At 31.1% G+C, this 18,671-nt stretch overlaps 3 protein-coding genes across 5 annotated transcripts in view; 2 read left to right on the top strand and 1 right to left on the bottom strand.

Annotated features, from left to right (window-relative positions):
• Window positions 1-13,021, bottom strand: part of LOC138933829 (uncharacterized) — a 36,843-nt gene extending 23,822 nt beyond the window's left edge. The window contains exons 1-2 of one of the 3 annotated variants that reach the window (XM_070296858.1): window positions 12,934-13,021; window positions 12,781-12,852 (exon numbers count right to left, since the gene is read on the bottom strand). In XM_070296858.1, coding sequence (XP_070152959.1) covers window positions 12,781-12,796 — 16 coding nt within the window. In that variant the 5' untranslated portion in view covers window positions 12,797-12,852; window positions 12,934-13,021. Of the gene's footprint in view, window positions 1-2,533; window positions 2,683-4,828; window positions 5,005-12,780; window positions 12,853-12,933 lie in introns of those variants that run through there. The other 2 variants (XM_070296857.1, XM_070296859.1) reach the window with 2 other exon arrangements.
• A 404-nt stretch (window positions 13,022-13,425) lies between these two features.
• On the top strand, window positions 13,426-14,819 carry LOC138934077 (nuclear receptor-binding factor 2). The gene is made up of 3 exons (XM_070297501.1): window positions 13,426-13,458; window positions 13,779-14,035; window positions 14,122-14,819. Exons 1-3 carry the CDS (start codon window positions 13,435-13,437, stop codon window positions 14,594-14,596), a joined length of 756 nt encoding a protein of 251 aa, XP_070153602.1. The 5' UTR covers window positions 13,426-13,434; the 3' UTR covers window positions 14,597-14,819.
• Window positions 14,820-15,446: 627 nt separating this feature from the next.
• On the top strand, window positions 15,447-18,186 carry LOC138934076 (tubulin alpha-2 chain). The gene is made up of 6 exons (XM_070297499.1): window positions 15,447-15,841; window positions 16,189-16,433; window positions 16,719-16,946; window positions 17,174-17,432; window positions 17,656-17,811; window positions 17,908-18,186. Exons 1-6 carry the CDS (start codon window positions 15,668-15,670, stop codon window positions 18,163-18,165), a joined length of 1,320 nt encoding a protein of 439 aa, XP_070153600.1. The 5' UTR covers window positions 15,447-15,667; the 3' UTR covers window positions 18,166-18,186.
• The last annotated feature ends 485 nt before the right edge of the window (window positions 18,187-18,671 follow it).

Raw genomic sequence — 18,671 nt, 5'->3', positions numbered from 1 at the left:
GCCCTGAAAGACAGCTGGGTTTTGGTTACGCGCGAGCGTGCCGAAGCTGTAAGAGGAGAAGAAAGAGGAAAATAAAATGAGAAAGAAAGAATTTCTCTCTTTCGAACCGTACATATTAAATGAAGTAAATATTGATGCTTCTTAAAGACAAACTATTATCAGCATATATAGAAACAAGAACAAAGAATAATATAGGTCGATTAGATTAAAATTTTCTATGATATTCACAGAAGGCACTAATCTTTCATTTTATAATTAATTATTACGAGAAATTAGGTATATTTCGTATAATTTTGTAGTTTTAAATAAAATAAAAAAAAAAAAGTCATCTACCTGTATACTAAACCTCGCATATTGATCCGAAACAAAGTATAAATCTTATTGTTAATTGAAATATTTTATAGTTGTAGTTATAAATTATTATTATGCTGTAATTATGTTAAATGACAGATATTAAGTGTTCAGAATTGACACGGTACAGGATTGAATCTATAGCTACATATCGTATCTGGATTCTGCATATTTAAAAATTTGGCTCGCAACTAAATCACTCGCGATAAGTGAATGCGCGCGCGTTGTTAGAATAACTGAATCCGCTCCTGCGAGCGATGATATCATTCGTATGTCGAAATGGTAAGCGAGCTGTGTCTCCTATCTCATACTTTGCTGTGGTAGAAAATTTTATTCGAATCTTTTTCTTATATATTCATTAAATAATCCGCTTTCTGCGTCGCTCTTGAAACTGTCTTTGGGATAATTATTATGTATACAAATTCACATTGGAAATGAAATAACAATCGTTTAAAAAAATATAGTAATTTGTAGATTTATATATTATTTACGAGTTTGATTAAAATCGAGTTCGGGGAAAAAAGCTTTTTGCTAAAAAACGAATCGTACCGATCATTTCATCAGAAAATTTGTAGGAACATGTATCAATGAAGACATTAACTTATGAGAACGAATGCTATTCTCTTAAGTGTGAAAATAGAGATGTGTAATACAAATAAATACAATTCATTCGGACAGGTGTATTATAGAAAAAGTCGAATATATACAAAGATTGATTTTTCTACAATAATATAGAGGTATATACGATTGCATACAGGATTGAAGAGAATTTTTCTGATAGAATTTCGATAATATGGAACAAAATTATCAAGTAAAAATTTAATCAAATAATATCTCTACTATATACTATAAATTCTGTGTGCGTTATACACAAAATAATTGTGTGAAATAATTTTATATATACCATGTTGCATGAGAGGAACTTATGGTTGAGCGACACTGAAGAAGTGGTGAGGCACGCGACAAGGCAGCGTGTCCCACGCGCGCTTGCTTCGCGAGGAGCTCTCCTCAAATCAAATCACGTAACGCGTGATATATATATATATATATAATAAAAATGTTAAACTATACATTGAATCTTGGAACGGAAACATAAGATTCGCAAGCATATCATTGGCGAGTGGCAAAAATCCGCCATTAAAATTTACGAGCCGCGAATCGAGCTCCTCCCATCGTGTTCAAGATGTGCGCTTCGCAGTATCACTGAATGATCGCATGCGTCATAACGATGATATTCTTACTTTTCTTAAACTGCAATTGTCTTATATGTTTAAAATTCTCTTAATATACTATAAAAATGCTATGCATATCTTATCATATAGATACAAAGCGCAAAATTAAAAAATATATCATAAATCTCTCCTTTTTTTGTCAAATTACATTAAGAAAATATTCATCGACATAATAGTATACTGTTCGTTGTACGTATGTTTTAATTTTTTATTTTATCAAAATATATAATTAACGAATCTAGGAACATAAAATTCTATGATTCTGATTTTAAAGGTCAACTGATTTTTTCAAGCGTTTTCTTATTCAGGCTCCATTTGACGCTGGCGCCTCTTCAAGGTATCGCGCGAGACGTAAGAAAGAGAAGGCTTAATTCGCCGTGCATTTCCCCTTATTTGGGCTTCCGCGCTCGATCGCACTGCAGGAGGGAGCGTAACAACTTGGGAGGGAACGAGAGGGCCGAGCCTCCGAGATGTATGGCGAGAGGACTCGTTGAGTGATGAATGTATATACCAGTCTCATTCACCTCCTACCCTATTCGGTGACAAGTCAGACCAGTAGGACTGTCTAACACGTCGCGTCAAATTTATTCACAAAAAAATCCCGCCTTTTTCATTTTTTTTCTCTACACAATAATATGAAATTTGCTTCTCTGTTTTTGTTCAATTCATTCAATTGATCAAATGATTCAATCGTTCCATTTTCAACAAAAGTATGCAAGAATAATGCAAATTTTATTAGTTTTATTCGTACAATCTATTCTCTTTTCAATGTTGATCGTAAAGAAATGACGTTTCGCGAGCTTAGAATTGATAATAAGCGCTATTGCAATGTATTTGTATTAAAATTGATTTGCAAGAGCCCAACAATCTTAGATGCTATTCATGTATCAAGCATATGTTGTGACCGATACCATACAAAAGAAATTATTCAATTCAGTTTACACACTTACCACAATGATTCGCGCATGCTGTGAGCTGTGATTATTGTTATATCATCCATCCGTATCATGTCCAATTGATAATCAAGTCGTACGCTATTTAATTTATCTTGTCGAAATTAAAGATTTCGATGGTACCAGAAGTATGGAGAGAACCGTATCTAGAAAATCGTAAATAAGAATCTTGAAATTTTCACAAAAATTGATTAAAAAATATAAAACTATTTTTGCAATAATTTTTTTACTAATTACAATAGAAATAATTTAATCGTGTTGATTAAAAAAGAAAAGAAAAGAAAACAGCAGAAACGAAGATAATTAATTATTGTATATCGTCATGTGTCATGCTTCTCTTTTTCTTTCGCTTAATGTCCGAGATCTTTTCTTCAATCAAAATGTACAATATAATATACAAAATGTGCATATAATTTCCAATATGTTTAATATTTTATTGCGTCTACTTATAAAATATAAAAAAATCTTATTTCTTTTTCTTTGCTTGTAAAGACATTACACGAAACTAATATCACAGTTACAGTATTCGGAGCCATTTAATTAATATTCCAGACTAAGCTAAATCGTGGTACAAAAAAAAAAAAAGCTTGACGATTGTAGCAGATTGTTTCGACATTGAAAAACTGGAAACATACACGACAAATCGTAACTTTTAGTCACGCAGCATTGTAAATGCCATTATAATGATTGGTGCATGTATGAAGAGATGTGCAAGGGACAAAAAAGTCAAAATGACATACTCATATATAGTACATTGGTTCAATAAAAAGCGGAATAAATGTTTCTCCGTTGTCCTAATACGATTTCGTTCTGGCTATTATGTACTCTACCACTCGGAGCTGTTCAGATCGTTGCTCTTTATCGCGTCAGGGCACAACGAGTTCTCCTTTTTTAGGAGAACAACACAACGTGCCGTCGTCCGTTCGTCGTCCCGATCGAAATCGTAATCTACCTCTTGCTCGGAGCATACGGAAAAACGATCTCATAAGAATGAGAAAACAAGAAACGGAGAACGCGAGACCAAAGAAGAGATGACTCGTCTGTAATTTATTCTGGATCTTATTTCACGGGACGATTTGACAATTTAAGACTCAACACGATCGCACGGAAAAGAATAAACTTTATGTTCATTCCTTGTGACTGTTTGTTGAGAGAAATATCTATATTATATTAATAATTTATTGCACAATGCATAAATGTTACATGCATAAAAATTTTTAATTCCTCAACAATTTTTTCAGATATAATATTAAAATTACGCATTTAAACTTCATATTTTTTATCGTCGAGTAAAAATTCTGTATTTCTAAGATAATTAAAAAAATAAATAAAATATACTCTCTCTCTCTTTTATTTCCCTGTCAAAATATGAAACTATCTGTGTGCTGCGTAAAATGATAACATGTTTTATATTAGATTTATTAAATTGTCTATTAAAAATATTTCGTTGCTATAATTAATCGTATTTAATTAATATGTAAGTATATCTATAAAATTTTTTGATTGATTAAAACAAATTTTGCGGCAATTAGTTAAACTTTATATCAATATATATTTGCTTTGTACCTAAAATATTATGTAAATATTAATATTGTCCGTGCATTCAGCTTGTGTAAAGAACGAAATAACGAGGTTAAATAAACACACAATGAGGCAAATGATTAACAAATAATGTTGTGCTTATTTAACTTTCACTTAACGTACTCTATACAAACCGTACTCTACAAAACATGTTCGATTTACGACACCAATTCTGATCAAAGGTAATTAAAATTGAATTTTTATTTTTAAATATACAATATTTTCGTTCAAATAAGTATGCTGAATAAAAATTATACATAATATAAATAATAGAAGACCAAAAGTGCTTGGCAAAAAAAATAAAAAAATAAAAAAGTCGCTCGTATATATGTGAAATATATTTCTACTTAAACGTAATGAAGCATTGAATCTATGCTCTTGATAATAAATCTATATGTTATAAGCATATGAAATTAATCCTGTTTATTCTTAACAACGGAGAAATCGTATTATTCGTATTTATACATTGGAAATTGAGCACATCAGAATTACATACATATATACAGAATTTTTATATAGTAATAACAAATTTAGAGAATGAAACGAGAGGTAGATAGTCAATGAATAAAAAAATAGAATAAGAGAAAGGGCGAAGGAGGAGAAAAGAGAGAGAGAGAGAGAGAGAAAGAGATAGAAGGCATCTAAATGTTGGTCCAGGCGCGTGGGATGTTGATTGCGGTTAGGCTCGTGCCTACTCCCTCTTCTACCAACCTTCTTTCACCTTCTTTGTCTGTCACATCGCATCTTATTCTCTCTCTCTCTCGCTCCTCTCTCCTTTGATTCTGAATACCGGTCTGGTCTGTCGTACGCTTGTGGTGTAGTCGTCTTACACACGCACGTGCGTGCACGGACAGTCGGTTGCGAAGGTACATACGAAGGCGACTTCTTTCCTATGCGTGAGTGCGGTTAATGCACGTACATCTCACCGCGTATACATAGATTTGGATGGTGCATGGACCAGTCCTGACACGCGAACGCGCGCCGCGAGCCGCGCGCCATCGGACAATGCTAGAGATCCGTGTGCCACACCTCTTTTCTTCCTTCTTCTTTTCCATCCCAAGAGTCCTCGGCGCGCCCTTGCGTTGGATATCTCCTGCTATATTCTTGCTATCTCGATACTTTTCACGATTCTCTTCTTTCTTCCTTAACTCAGCAGTTTTATCTCTTATTTTTCTCTTTTTTTTTTTTTTTTTGGCATGGGCAACATTTTTCTCTCGCATCTTCTTTTTCTTCTTTTTCACGATCCACATGTCCATTTCATATTTGATGCATTTTCTAATACATTAATTATACCACCTTAATACTTGTGATTGAAATTGTTAAGGCATTCTGTTTCAATAGCCTCTAAAATAAGTCTCTCTCTCTCTCTCTCTCTCTCTCTCTCTCTCTCTCTCTCTCTCGTTTTATGGTTATAAAAATTTAATAATATATTTGTAATAGTATGCACATCTTTTCATAAATATCAGTTACTAAAACGTTAATTGCATGTATCAAAATACAAAAGTATATTAACAACGTTTTAATAATTATCACATTGTTATCTTTAGACCAAGAACATAATATATAAAAATCTATAAATCTTTGAAGTAAATTTTCGTATAAATTATCATGCAATTAAAAGCATGGAATATTTTAATGCGTTATACAATATGTTAGCGCGATAGATTTTGAAAGCTAGCATTGCGCTTAGACTCTGGCAATGGGTCACAAAGCGTTTAATGAAGATTATTGGTTGTTGTATACCTGTGTGTATCCTTGCGTGCATTAGCTCTGTCATGACTCTGTAATATCTTTAAAAAAAAAAAAAAAAAAGAGAGAGAGAGAAAGAAAAAACTCTTATAGAGAATAGAGTTGAGTCCTCGTACTGCTACGCGTGAAACGCGCATGAGCATATCACTCGTGACCAAACGGAGAACAGGAGAACCTTCAATCATCAATTTATGAATGAACGGTTAAGAGTTCCTTTCGGTGAAAGTCTAAGGCGTACGCTCCGAGAGACTGAAAGCAAAAAAAAAAAAAAGGAACCAATTGAGCAAGACGGAGACTGCGGTTAAATATTGACGAGCAAAGCAAAGCTCATAAACAGCGCGAGCGAAGAGAGAGAGCGAGAGAGAGAGAGAGAGAGAGAAGCTATACATGTAATAAACTTACGTAATATAATTTATTTATAATATTATAATAGCATAAGATAAAAAATAGATAGAAAGCGCAATGTTTATCAAGAGAGATTTGATGGCAATTAAAATAAGCAAAAATGTCTTAATGCAACGTACATTTAAGATGCGCATTCTGTTTGTACGGATCATGTTTAAATATTTATACATCATAATTCATTGTTAGAATTATATTTATAAATGTTTAATATATGTAAAAGATATGGAACATAAAATTGAAAGATATATAAGAGTTCATACACTCTGTTAAATTAATTAAAATAAATATATAATTCTAGGCTGTTTAATCTTGATAATCATAAAAAGAGCCTAAGAAGTTTCTTTTTACAATGAAAATTAGGAATGGATCGCTTTTACAATGACTTGGTTGAGTGATGTAAAAGAGAACAATTTAATAACATATGTTATCAAATATAAAAATAAAAAAATGTTTAATTTCTTTAGGAAAGTATCATAAAAAATTATATTACTCTGTATCAAATATTTCTAATTAAATACAGTTTGAAGTTTTTGGAAGTTATGGGACTTAATCGTTTTCAAGCGAGATTCAAATCGTTTCAGTCACATTACGTAGGTCAATAATTTGCGAAACGACCACCGATATGTAACTACTTAGCTTATGATACGGTTGTAGCGCACACTGAGAGATGGCAGAAGTTGCTTAGTCAAAGTTTCAAATTCACATATTTCCATCTTATATTTTTCTATCGTGTTCATTCTCTTTTATATTATAATTATTTTACCGATAATCTTTTACATCATGCTTGCGTGCATGCATATATATGTATATGTCAGGAATAATAATCAACACACTTTTTAAAAACGTTAAGTACTTGTGTAAAAAAAATTAGAAAACATATTATACATAATAAAATATTCTAAAAATCAACTAGTTATTTTAGAAAAAAATTGTGATACTGAATGTATCAATCTTACTCCCTCCCTCCTCCCGACCCCTCACACAATCCTAATCCTTTATTCGGATCTTCTTCAATAAAAATACAAATTACATATTAATGCAAATGTAACTTACTTGGCCATTTTCTGTTTAAATCTTTTTGAAAATAATTATTTAACTTATTTTTTAATTTTAAAATCTGTTACTTCTATTGTTAATAAGGAATTTATATATATATATATTATAGATAAAAGATTCAACAAAAGGATAAAAATGCAAGCAATGTAACAAAAAATACGTTATAAAAAGACAATTATCGAAGATGCAAAGAGATCAGCCTATACATATATGCACGCATATAAATAATGTATATTAATAGAAAATAATGTAAAATTCTTTTTTCAAACCGCGATCATTCGTTTAGAATTTTTAAGTTCTGGGCATTATTTTTTTACTAACGTACAGACGACACTATTTATTATAATGATGAAAAAAATGCATTGCAGTCTCCATTATGATATCAATTAATTAAGAGGTTTCCGCGTGATGAGATCATCCGGTTTGGTAAGGTAAGTCTTGTGCATCATTTCGAAAGCAGTCATATTTCGAGACGATGTTACTATTATTAGAATGATACAAAAATACGAAGAATTTGAGATTTAACGGGTTACTGTGATATGTTGCGTCGTATCAGGCGATAATCTTTTCATCGATCTTCGCTCCTTCGATCCTGTGCGATAATTATGTTAATTACATTTACGTTCTCTTACGCGCGTTCCCTCTTTCATCTATTAAAGAAAGATCTTTTTTCTGATAAACAACCGCTATTCAAATATTTGTATATCATCGTCAAATATTTCCATATAATTATTGTATAAATAAATGACTGAATATCGAAGAAATATATTGCCATCATATTATCTCTCAACTATTCTTTTATTTTTCTCTTTGAGTTATATTCTTATGAAAATTTATATATGATTGCGCGCGAGCAAAATTTTTATCTAAAAGAAATGACATAGAGAAGGGGAGAATATAAATATATTTATGCTTCTCTAAATTTTTTAAATAATGATCATGACCCATCTCATTATCACATACTTCGCACCAATGTCCCTTATGAGCGTCTTCCGGTCCGTCAAATGCAGGCATAGGGGGGGGGACTATATTTCAAAATTGAATTTTTGTCTCACTCAAAAATAATATAAATTAAATTAGCGTTTAATTTTGAATTTCGAATAAAAAATTAATCATTGCGCCATCACATATAAAACACTCTTATATTTGACGAAATATCTCATTAGCGATAGACTTATTTAGGTACCAATTATGAACAAAAGAAATGTCGTATTGAATAATGAAGAAATAAGGAAATATATAAGGCTTATTTGCGCGAAATTATTAAAGTTTTGAAGTTTATGTTGTTACATAAGAAGCATATGTCATTCTTAAATAATGCATTTTAATACATAGAATATTTGTTATCGATACGATAGATATTGTTTTTGAATGCGCATTGATCACTTAAAAAAAATTCTTCAAGATTTGAACAAGGTCTTTTAAAATAATGAGAGATCACACGGAAGAAGGAATGGAGAAGAGACATCAAAAGAGAGGAAAAGGGGGACCCACGCTTTAGGGACACGCGTGTCCTGGATCAAGGATGCAAATATAGTATAATATCCTGTGCTGTGCGCGTCGCTTGCATTTGGATATATCTACCTAGACAGTAATATTGGTAGGTAATTCAAGCGAGGTAGGTTGAGCCGCACCCTGTTCCTCAAGCATCCACCGAAAGACCTCCGTCGTGGACATTCGTGGCGTATACTCGTGTGTGTGTATGTGACTCACACATATATGTCTTCGGATACTACTCCTTATAACGTCTCTCATAAGGGAATGGTACTAACATGCATGCATACACTCTGGACCCGCGAACGAGCTCGACGAGGGTCTGAGATGCGAGGTGAACGTCCCCCACATATCTAAAATCTGTGTACGCGCGCGCGTGCGTACGTTATGCGTGCGTGCGTGCGTGCGTGCGTGCATCGTTGCCTCATACAACCATGTTCGTCTTACTTGAAACTTGTGGTCCGTTGACTTGTAAGTATATTTTGTGTGTGTGGACCTACATACGCCAGTGTATTGGTGCGCTCGGTTTGTCTCTTTCCTTTCTCTTCTTGTCGCACTCGCAGGTATAGGTGGTAGAACGAGCCTGTCCAGTTTTCCCATGGGAACAATACCCCATGGGATATATAATAACAATGGTCACACGAGCGTGGGAGACGGGTCGATCTTTATTTACCCGTTCGTTTTTCGTTTCCTTCTACATCGCCATCGTCGTTCTTTTTGTTTTATTATCTTTCTCTCTTTTACCTTTTTCCCTTGCTTTTCTTCACTCTCTCTTATCCTCTGTTTCTTCATATTTCTCTCTGTTCTTCGCATATATATATATATATATATTCATGATTTTCATCCGCATGACACGCCAGATTTATCATTTGACGTATCACTTGCTAGATTCCTATTTTCCATACGATTACTTTTTTTACGCTCCTCTCTTCGCAGACACACATACGATTATATAATACGCTACATATGATGTTAAGCAATTAGATTTATACAAACGATATATCTTAAATTTTAGTTTCTTTTCTTGATCTATCTAATATCACATAATTTGATTTTATAATGTGAAATCAATACTAAAAAAGACTAGGATATTTATAATCAAAATCTTTTTGAAATCATTTATCAGTAAATATTGAGCAAATATCTACTGATATCTACTGATAATCAAGTAAATATCAACATAATTAAATATGACATATACTTATGTCTTATTACATTAAATAAGAGCAAACTTCCAGTGTGTATTATAAGTTATCATAAATAAAAAAGTAAAATTTTTCATCTTGTATATCAAGAAAAAAATTAATTTGAAATTACTGTTAAATTAATCATACACACACGCACACACTAGAGAGTCAATATCTGTGTATTTTCTTTTTATCGGATCGACAATTACTTATTTATTTTTGAATTTCTAAATTTTACTACTTTCACGTAATTTTATGCATATCTTAATTTTTTTCTCTACTTTCTTTCCTCACTCTTCATGAATCTCTTTCTCTTTAACACTCCCTTTGAAGAGGTAGGGCATGTGAATGTGGGGGGGGGGGTTAGTTTCCGGTCGCCCACGTGCCTACATAACTACCACTTCGTCGAGGTATCGGGAAATCGAGTAAAACATACTCTGGCGAATATTATCTTGTTTAAAAAATTATAATAATAAAGTCATTATTAGTTCCTTGCATGACTTTTTCTTATGTAATACGTATATGCGACATATTTAATTCATAAGCCCAATATATGAACCGATGAAAATATGAGTGGAGAATGATGAAGATGAAAATAAAACGATTACTCGATTTCTATGAAACTTGAGATTAGGAGAGATTTAACTATATATCTATCCGTTTAAAAAATATTTCTAGTTATTTGTGATAATTTGTTTTTCATCAGAAGTAATATTAATGACGTTGTATGCGTTTTTTTAATTTCAACTTTCAAATTGTTCTTTATATTTTCTGTGAAGTTTGCTCTTTTGCAGAATTAATTTCTCTGATTCAATTGTATAGGACAAACATGTGCGAAATGCGTCTAAAAATGAATGTGGAAGTTCTTTTGAAAAATTGAAAAATCTATATATAAAAATTATATAATGAAACTTCAAATATATAGATGCGAACACAGGTGTGCGAATTAAATGCTTATATTTATATACAATCGCATAAAGTTGCCTTCCTAAATTAGGCAAATCTCGCACCGTGCGAGGCGAAGCAAAGGTGACGTTACGCGTGACGGATGCGTCATGCAGAGATACGCAAATATTAGACCCCATCGCACACACACCCCACTACGGTAGCGGACTGTTGCGCCAGAGACTTACCGCTCCTAAGCACTATCTATACACCTGAATCGAGAGGATTTTCACAACGACGCTAACCGATGAGAGAAAAGAAGAGAGAGGGAGAGAGAGAGAGCCCCCCGACTAGATTGTCGCGTGGGCGACCGGAAACCGTACCTTCCTACCGTCTTTGGTCGTCACTCGACGACTCCGAAGAGAGAGAGAGAGAGAGAGAGGGGAAGTGAAGAGAAGGAGAAGACAGACCGGTCAAGAACTCGCCATATTCTTCGACGTTCTTTTACCGATACATTGACTATACACACAAGCGGATCTTTTTTCGAGACAATATTTGCGCGATTTTTTGCGAAAATATAATGTATATAAAAAATTTGCGAAAAATGAAGCAAAAAAGAGATGTTTTAAAAATCAAAGGAAATGATTATAGAACAAAAGTTACAATGCATTATCGCTATCTCATCTTAATATGCGATGCACACTTTGTGAACCAGCACATATGAATCGGAGATTCATCGCTATAAAAAAAAAAAATTATATTTTAAGCTTTCCTTTTCTATAATCGTCTTTTATTCTGTAGTAATAAAAATTAGCGCACTATTATAAAAGAACTTTAAATCTTCCGGGTATAAAAGATATTTTTTTCTCTTTGTTAATTTTTTGGGGGATGATTTTCTAAGTTTAATTTTTTTTGTCACCTCTCTCTCGCTGTTAATGGGAATAGTCTAGTTTGAAAAGTGGCTCGATTACTAATTAAACCAAGATTGATGGAATGAGACTCAATTGATAGGGTCGATAATATAACGGAAAAAAAAAAAAAAAAGTACTCGCTTATCCTGAAATCATAGAGAAGTGATGACCTCGATATATTCGCGCTCCATTCCCGTCTTGCACCTCATTCCGCCTGTTTCTGGTCTGGTCTGACTGAACGCACGACTGGCCTGCCCACGCCTGCCCTTCTGTCAATTATATTTACTATTTCATTCATACATCGCCGCCGACTCTTGCGTTCACGAGCCGTGCCCATTCACTAGAATGAGCGCTCGTGCGCGCAAGCGCCGTGGCTTGCTAGAGTACTTGGTATGGATTATATCCGCTAACACTTCCCAGTGAAATCAAAGTTTTTAGGGAAGGGTTCGGATTTCCTATTACAGATTTTTTCAATATATTGAGATGACATACATAGATCTGATTATCATACAAAGATACATTCATTTTACTTAGAAATATTGAAAATGATTTTATTCTATTATACAATACATATTAAATGTTTTAATTTATAATCATAGATTTTCTTTAAATTAAAATATACGAATAATTTTTTTTTAATGAAAAGGAAATCGTTATTTAATTATGTATGTTGTTATGTGTATGTATCATTAATTTCAAATTATTGACTTTTATAAACTTTGTAATCAAATTTGAAATTAAAATTATATTACAAACTTTACTTAAAACTATAGCCGAAAAATGTAATTTTGTTTAGTCTTTTGAAATATAGTAAGATTCTGAAATATTGTAAGATTCTCTCTCTCTCTCTCTCTTTATGTATGAGACTTATTTACTTTTATCTCATATATAGAAAAAGTTTTGGTTATGAACACATCCGTAATTATAATTTTGAAATGCTACAACCAATTATTCCTATCGATGTTATTTTACTTACATTTTTTTACAGTCATGTTCTTCGGTTCCTCTCTCTCCAAATTTTAAATACAGAATAGAAGCACACAAAAATCTGCAAGTAAAACATACCGCGATATTACGGCGAATATATACTGTAAAATGAATTACTCCTCTTCAACATTATTTAACTTACATTTTCTACATAGTCAAATTCTCTCTTCGATTCCTCTCCCTTTCCAATTTTTAAATACAGAAAGTTGCACGAAAAAATACAAAAAAATCTGCAAGTAAAACATATCGCAATATTACAAATGTACACTAGAATGAACTATTCCTTTCGACGTTATCTAACTTACATTCTCTACCTTTTCGCGCGTTTTCTAAAGATTTGGTAACTGAAGCATGAATTAAGAAATAACTTGATCGGTTACTTGGAGGAAAGAAATAATTGAAAGGCTAATATTATATTTATACGACAAACTGTTTGTATGCACGATTGGCTATTGGATAGAGAATTCTTAGAATCTTGACAGATTCCAGAAATTCTCTATCCAATAACCAATCGGTACGTCCGACAAACGTTTTGGTTATATAAGAGTAACAGCGCTCAGGCTTACTATAGTTATTTCTTTCCTTCGAATCTAGGAACATTTATTTGTCATTGTAATTTTTCGCTGACAAGCTATGGATAGTCATGGAGACGTCTGCCTTGAACTTGGTAAGTCTTGTTTCTCTTTCCATCTATAGTATATATTTTTATATTATGTATTTGTAACATTGTATGAATTGAATAAAAAGTAATAATTATTTATATAATCTCTATTAAGAGAATCGACAATACACTATATTTTATCGAAATAAAAATATATAACAACACAATATATACTATTCGATAAACACACTTTAAGTGTAGATCAGGGCCTATTACAGGAATTATTTCCGTATATTTTATTCGTATTTATTATATGTATTAAATGTGCGCATTGTCAATCAAATTAATATATAATTTTTATAATAATATTAATATTTTAATCTAAGGCACATGAAAAACAGAGAAGAGCAGAAGCATTACTGTGCGGAGGAAAATTTGAAGAAGCAGCAAAGTGTCATGAAATTGTGGCTGATCTCTTAACGGAGGCTCATGCGCAGCTCAAGTCCAACCTCGTACATATACATGCACCTACATTATCCTCTCAAGAGACGCCAAAATTTCTGACACCAATTCAATCATTTATCACTTTAGAATCTCTCAGTCTCCAACGAGATTATCATAAAAGGCAGGCAGCTGTTGTCAGGTACTTTTAAATTTCGAATTATTTGTTTTATATTCTAATCTTATATATGACTTTCTATTATTAAAAAAAAAAATATTTGTTTTTAGAATGAAACAAGTACAGTACGAAGAATATAAAGCAACATTAGAAAATCATCAGAAAGATCTTCTTAGTAAACATGTAGCTAAATATACTGAAAAAGATAATTGTACAAATATAAGGATTGATAAGTTTGACGGTTCTTTACGTCAAGCTATATACAAAACTATCGATGAGCAAGATAGCCTTTTAGGCTTGATACCCTTACCTGATGCTGAAGAAAAAAGCTTTAAACATCCAAAAGACACTGGCACTGTTATAGAGGAACTTAGAACTGTCAATAGCCAATTGCGATCTCTTGTGGGGAGTTTACTTAGTCAGTTGGAAGCAAAAGACGAAGAAGTACGTCAACTAACGGAACGTCTATATGCTGTTTCTGTCAATTCCAATGATGACATTAGATCGGAAGAACCTTTACGTCTCGCTCCATTACCACCTCTAACGCCTCTTGAAATGCCACTTTTTGATTTTACGTCTTCGTGAGGTATAGATTTTATACACCTAAAATCAGAAAAGAAAAGCTTCAAAAAAGAAGTATAAAAAAGAATTAACATTGAGAAATTATAATTAACACTATAAAAATATTGCCATGTTTCCAAATATATTATTATATTAATAATTAAATGTAAATGTAAAAATTTTATATAAGCAATATATAATAAAGCACACAACATGTAAGATACAAAAATAAATTTAATAATTTTAACATATTATATATATTATTATATGTAACACTATTTTAATATATATTTTATCACAGTATATATTATAAAGAGGAATAAAAAAGTGATCAACTGGATAAAATATTATGTTAAAAGAAAATAGTAATTATTAATATTTTAATTGATTTTATTATTCTTCTATATAATATTATGATAAACCTTAATAAATTATAATTAATATTATAAATTAAACATATATAAATATTATAAATTAAACATAGACAACCGCCAATAAGCATAACATATTGCAAAAGCACAAAGAAAAGTTCACATACTCTGTAGGTTAAATTTATTGTTGCTCATTGTTGCTAAGCATCTCTTTACGTTAAACATCATAAATATTTATATATTATAGCTCAAAATTGTGTTTGACTGTTTGATGTTTGTAAATATTTGATGTGTGTGAAAAATTAAATATAAAAGATTAAAAAATGAATAAATTTTACAATATTAAATTAACCAATATATAAAAATTTGTAATTTTTGATTTTTTAACTAATAATCTTGTTTAAATGTGATACAATAGAAAATACCTATGTCTATGAATCTAATGTATATATGTATGTGTGTGTGTGTGTGTGTGCGCGCGTGCACGCGCGCATACTTATTGACCTATTTTTTTCAGGATTGTTTCTAAATCGCAAATGAACATCTCTTAGTTAATCAAAATGATTGGTTAAGAATTTATAAATAAATTTTTGTGCCGTTTTATAAAAATTACATAACTTTTTAAACTTGATTTTATATATTTAAATAATTAATTACAAAGCATTTTAATTCCGACAAATAAAACTTTCTGTATAAGTTGTATTAATTACGGTCAAATAATTCGATGAGCGCGATTCGCGAAGTGGTTACGATTTTTGTGGGACAAGCTGGAACGCAGATATCGAATGCTTGTTGGGAATTATTCTGTCTGGAGCACGGGATTGAACCCAATGGAAATTTTAAAAAAGAATGTTGCTCAACAGGCAATTTATTCAGATCATTTTTCTCGGAATCACAGGTAAACTATTGCAATAAATATAAGTTCTAATTATAAGTTACATATTCAATTAATCGTCAGGTTAACGAATAATTAATAATTCTTGAAAAGTCTTGATTTCAGAAGAAATATATTTAAAGATAAAGCAATGAATTTTTTTAGAAGCACATTTTATGTATAATTGTTATAATAATTTTGCTATTAATGGTGTTACTTTGAGGAATGATAATGATTTCTTTTTTTAAACTGATGTTTTTCCTAGTAAAATGTATATGGCGGAGATCAAAAGAAATTAATAAATAAATTTATTGAGATATTTTTGTTAAAAGCATAAAAAACATTGAATTTTTATAAGTGCAATATTTTAGAAAGGATTGTTCACACCGCGTACCGTAGTGGTTGATTTAGAGCCAACGGTAATCGATGAGATTAAAACTGGCGCTTATAAAGAACTTTTTCATTTGGATTCTTTAATTACTGGAAATGAAGATGCTGCTGACAATTTCGCAAGAGGTTATTACTCGCTTGGTCAGGAGGCAATCGATATAACATTGGATCGTATACGTAAAATATGCGAAAACTGTTCGAATCTAAATGCGTTTATAGTTTCTAGGTAGGCAGTTTCTGTTATTTCAAAGATGTATAATATATTATTCTCGATTATGTTTCAATATTAACATTATAATAATTTTAAGTTAATAAAGCTTGTCTTCACAGAAAAGATCCACCTATAAAATCATAGATAAAAATATATATATAATATATACACAAAAGTATACTGGAAATATATTCAGATGTTCTTATTTAATTTTAATCAATTTCTCTCCTATTCTACATCATTCATATCGGGATATACGTAAATAGCAAAAATTGAGTAAACTGGAGAAGTAATTTCTAGATCAGTCGGCGGTGGTACAGGCAGTGGTTTTACGACTTTATTGTTGGAACAGCTCAGTGAAGATTATGCTAAAAAACTAAAGTTGGATTTTGCTGTTTATCCTGCACCAAACATTTCCACTGTGATCGTAGAACCTTATAATTCCGTTTTAACTACACACGGCACTATGGACTATGTAGATTGTTGTTTTATAGTAGACAATGAGGCATTATATGATATATGTGCAAGGTGCAAAATTTGTAGCAGAATTATATATTAAATTAACGATAGAATGATTACAAATCATATGATTAAAATAAATGAGTAAAAATAAAATAAAAATGTGATTTATTTTCCTATATTAATATTAAAAAAATAATAAAAATTCTATATTGTGAATGATATTTGTCATAAAGAAAAATATTTTTGATTATACGTATATAAACATGCACACACGTATATTTATATATTTGCAGGAAACTAGATGTTGATAGGCCAACGTATACAAATCTCAATCGTCTGCAAGCACAAATTGTTTCCAATATTACCGCATCAATGAGATTCGAGAGTGCCGTAAATTGGAACCTCGAAGAAATAAAAACAAATCTTATACCATTTCCGAGATTACATTTCCCATTAATGGCTTACGCACCAATTATACCTTCTTATAAAGCAGCGTACTCGAATACATCGGTGCAACAAATTACGTTTGACTGTTTTGATCCTGCTAATCATGTATACATATATACAATATATACAGAATACTTAAAAAAAATCAAATTAAGAATACCAAATGTTTATATTGAATGGCATTTAAAAATTGAAAAAAGACAAATCGCATAATAAAAAATAATATGATCATTCGATGCTTATGCAAGACTAAAAGAAATAAATTGTTAAACAAACATTAATATTTAATAATTATATAATGATCAATTAAGATTTTATTGATATATAGATGGTGAGATGTGATCCACGTATTGGAGTTTATATGAGCTGTTGTCTGCTATATCGCGGAAATATAAAAAGTAGAAATCAGATTAAAAATGTGATCAGTTTCCAAAAAAATAAAAAATTCATACGTTTTGTTGATTGGATTCAAACAGGTTTTAAGGTAACTCTAATATTAATATTAAATATATAAAAATAGGCCATATTTCTATTATTTCAAGTATATCATGCTTCTAACTGAAATTCTATTCATTTTTAGTCAGGACTTAATTGTCTACCAACTGTTACGGTTCCCGGTGGTGATTTAGGACCCTCAAAACGAACCGTCGCAAGCTTGAGCAACAATACCGCCATCCGACATGCTTGGACTAGACTTGCATCAAAATTTGATCTAATGTATCAGAAAAAAGCTTTCTTTCATCATTATCTGGCCGAAGGTATGGAAGAAAGTAGTTTTGCAGATGCTCGAACTAATATAAGTGCTCTATTAAAAGATTATATTGAAGTCGAAACATAAACATTTTACATGTATAATATTGAAATTTTATGCTGCATAATACGCATATAATGAGAATGAGTTAGGTAATTGACAATCTATTATGTATGCATATAATATTGAAATTTCCTCAATATGTATTGACACATTACTCTATATAATAAAAAAGAAATTGCCTAATATACATTTTAATATACAGCATAAAAATGCATTTCTAATTTTTTTAGATTGTAATTATTATATTTAAAAAATATAAAAATCTATATCTAGATAGAGATATACATAAGTTTCTATTTTCAGATACGAAATGAGCAAGCGTGCAACATTAATGTATATTCTATACATATTTATTTATTTTATCAATTTTAATTGTGGAAAGTCCATGTTATTTTAAAACAGAAGGATAACGTGTTACTTTTTAAAACAGAAGAATGACGAATTTCAAGAAGTTGCAATTATATAGAAATATGTATAGAAATATACATATCTATATAATGCTAAAAAACACGGTTTTTGATGATAAAATA

This window comes from Polyergus mexicanus, unplaced genomic scaffold (assembly GCF_030449975.1).
Source record: "Polyergus mexicanus isolate NDT 795.1 unplaced genomic scaffold, iyPolMexi1.0 SCAF_6, whole genome shotgun sequence".
Classification (NCBI taxonomy): Eukaryota; Metazoa; Arthropoda; class Insecta; order Hymenoptera; family Formicidae; genus Polyergus; species Polyergus mexicanus.
This window is presented reverse-complemented; position numbering and strand designations above follow the sequence as displayed.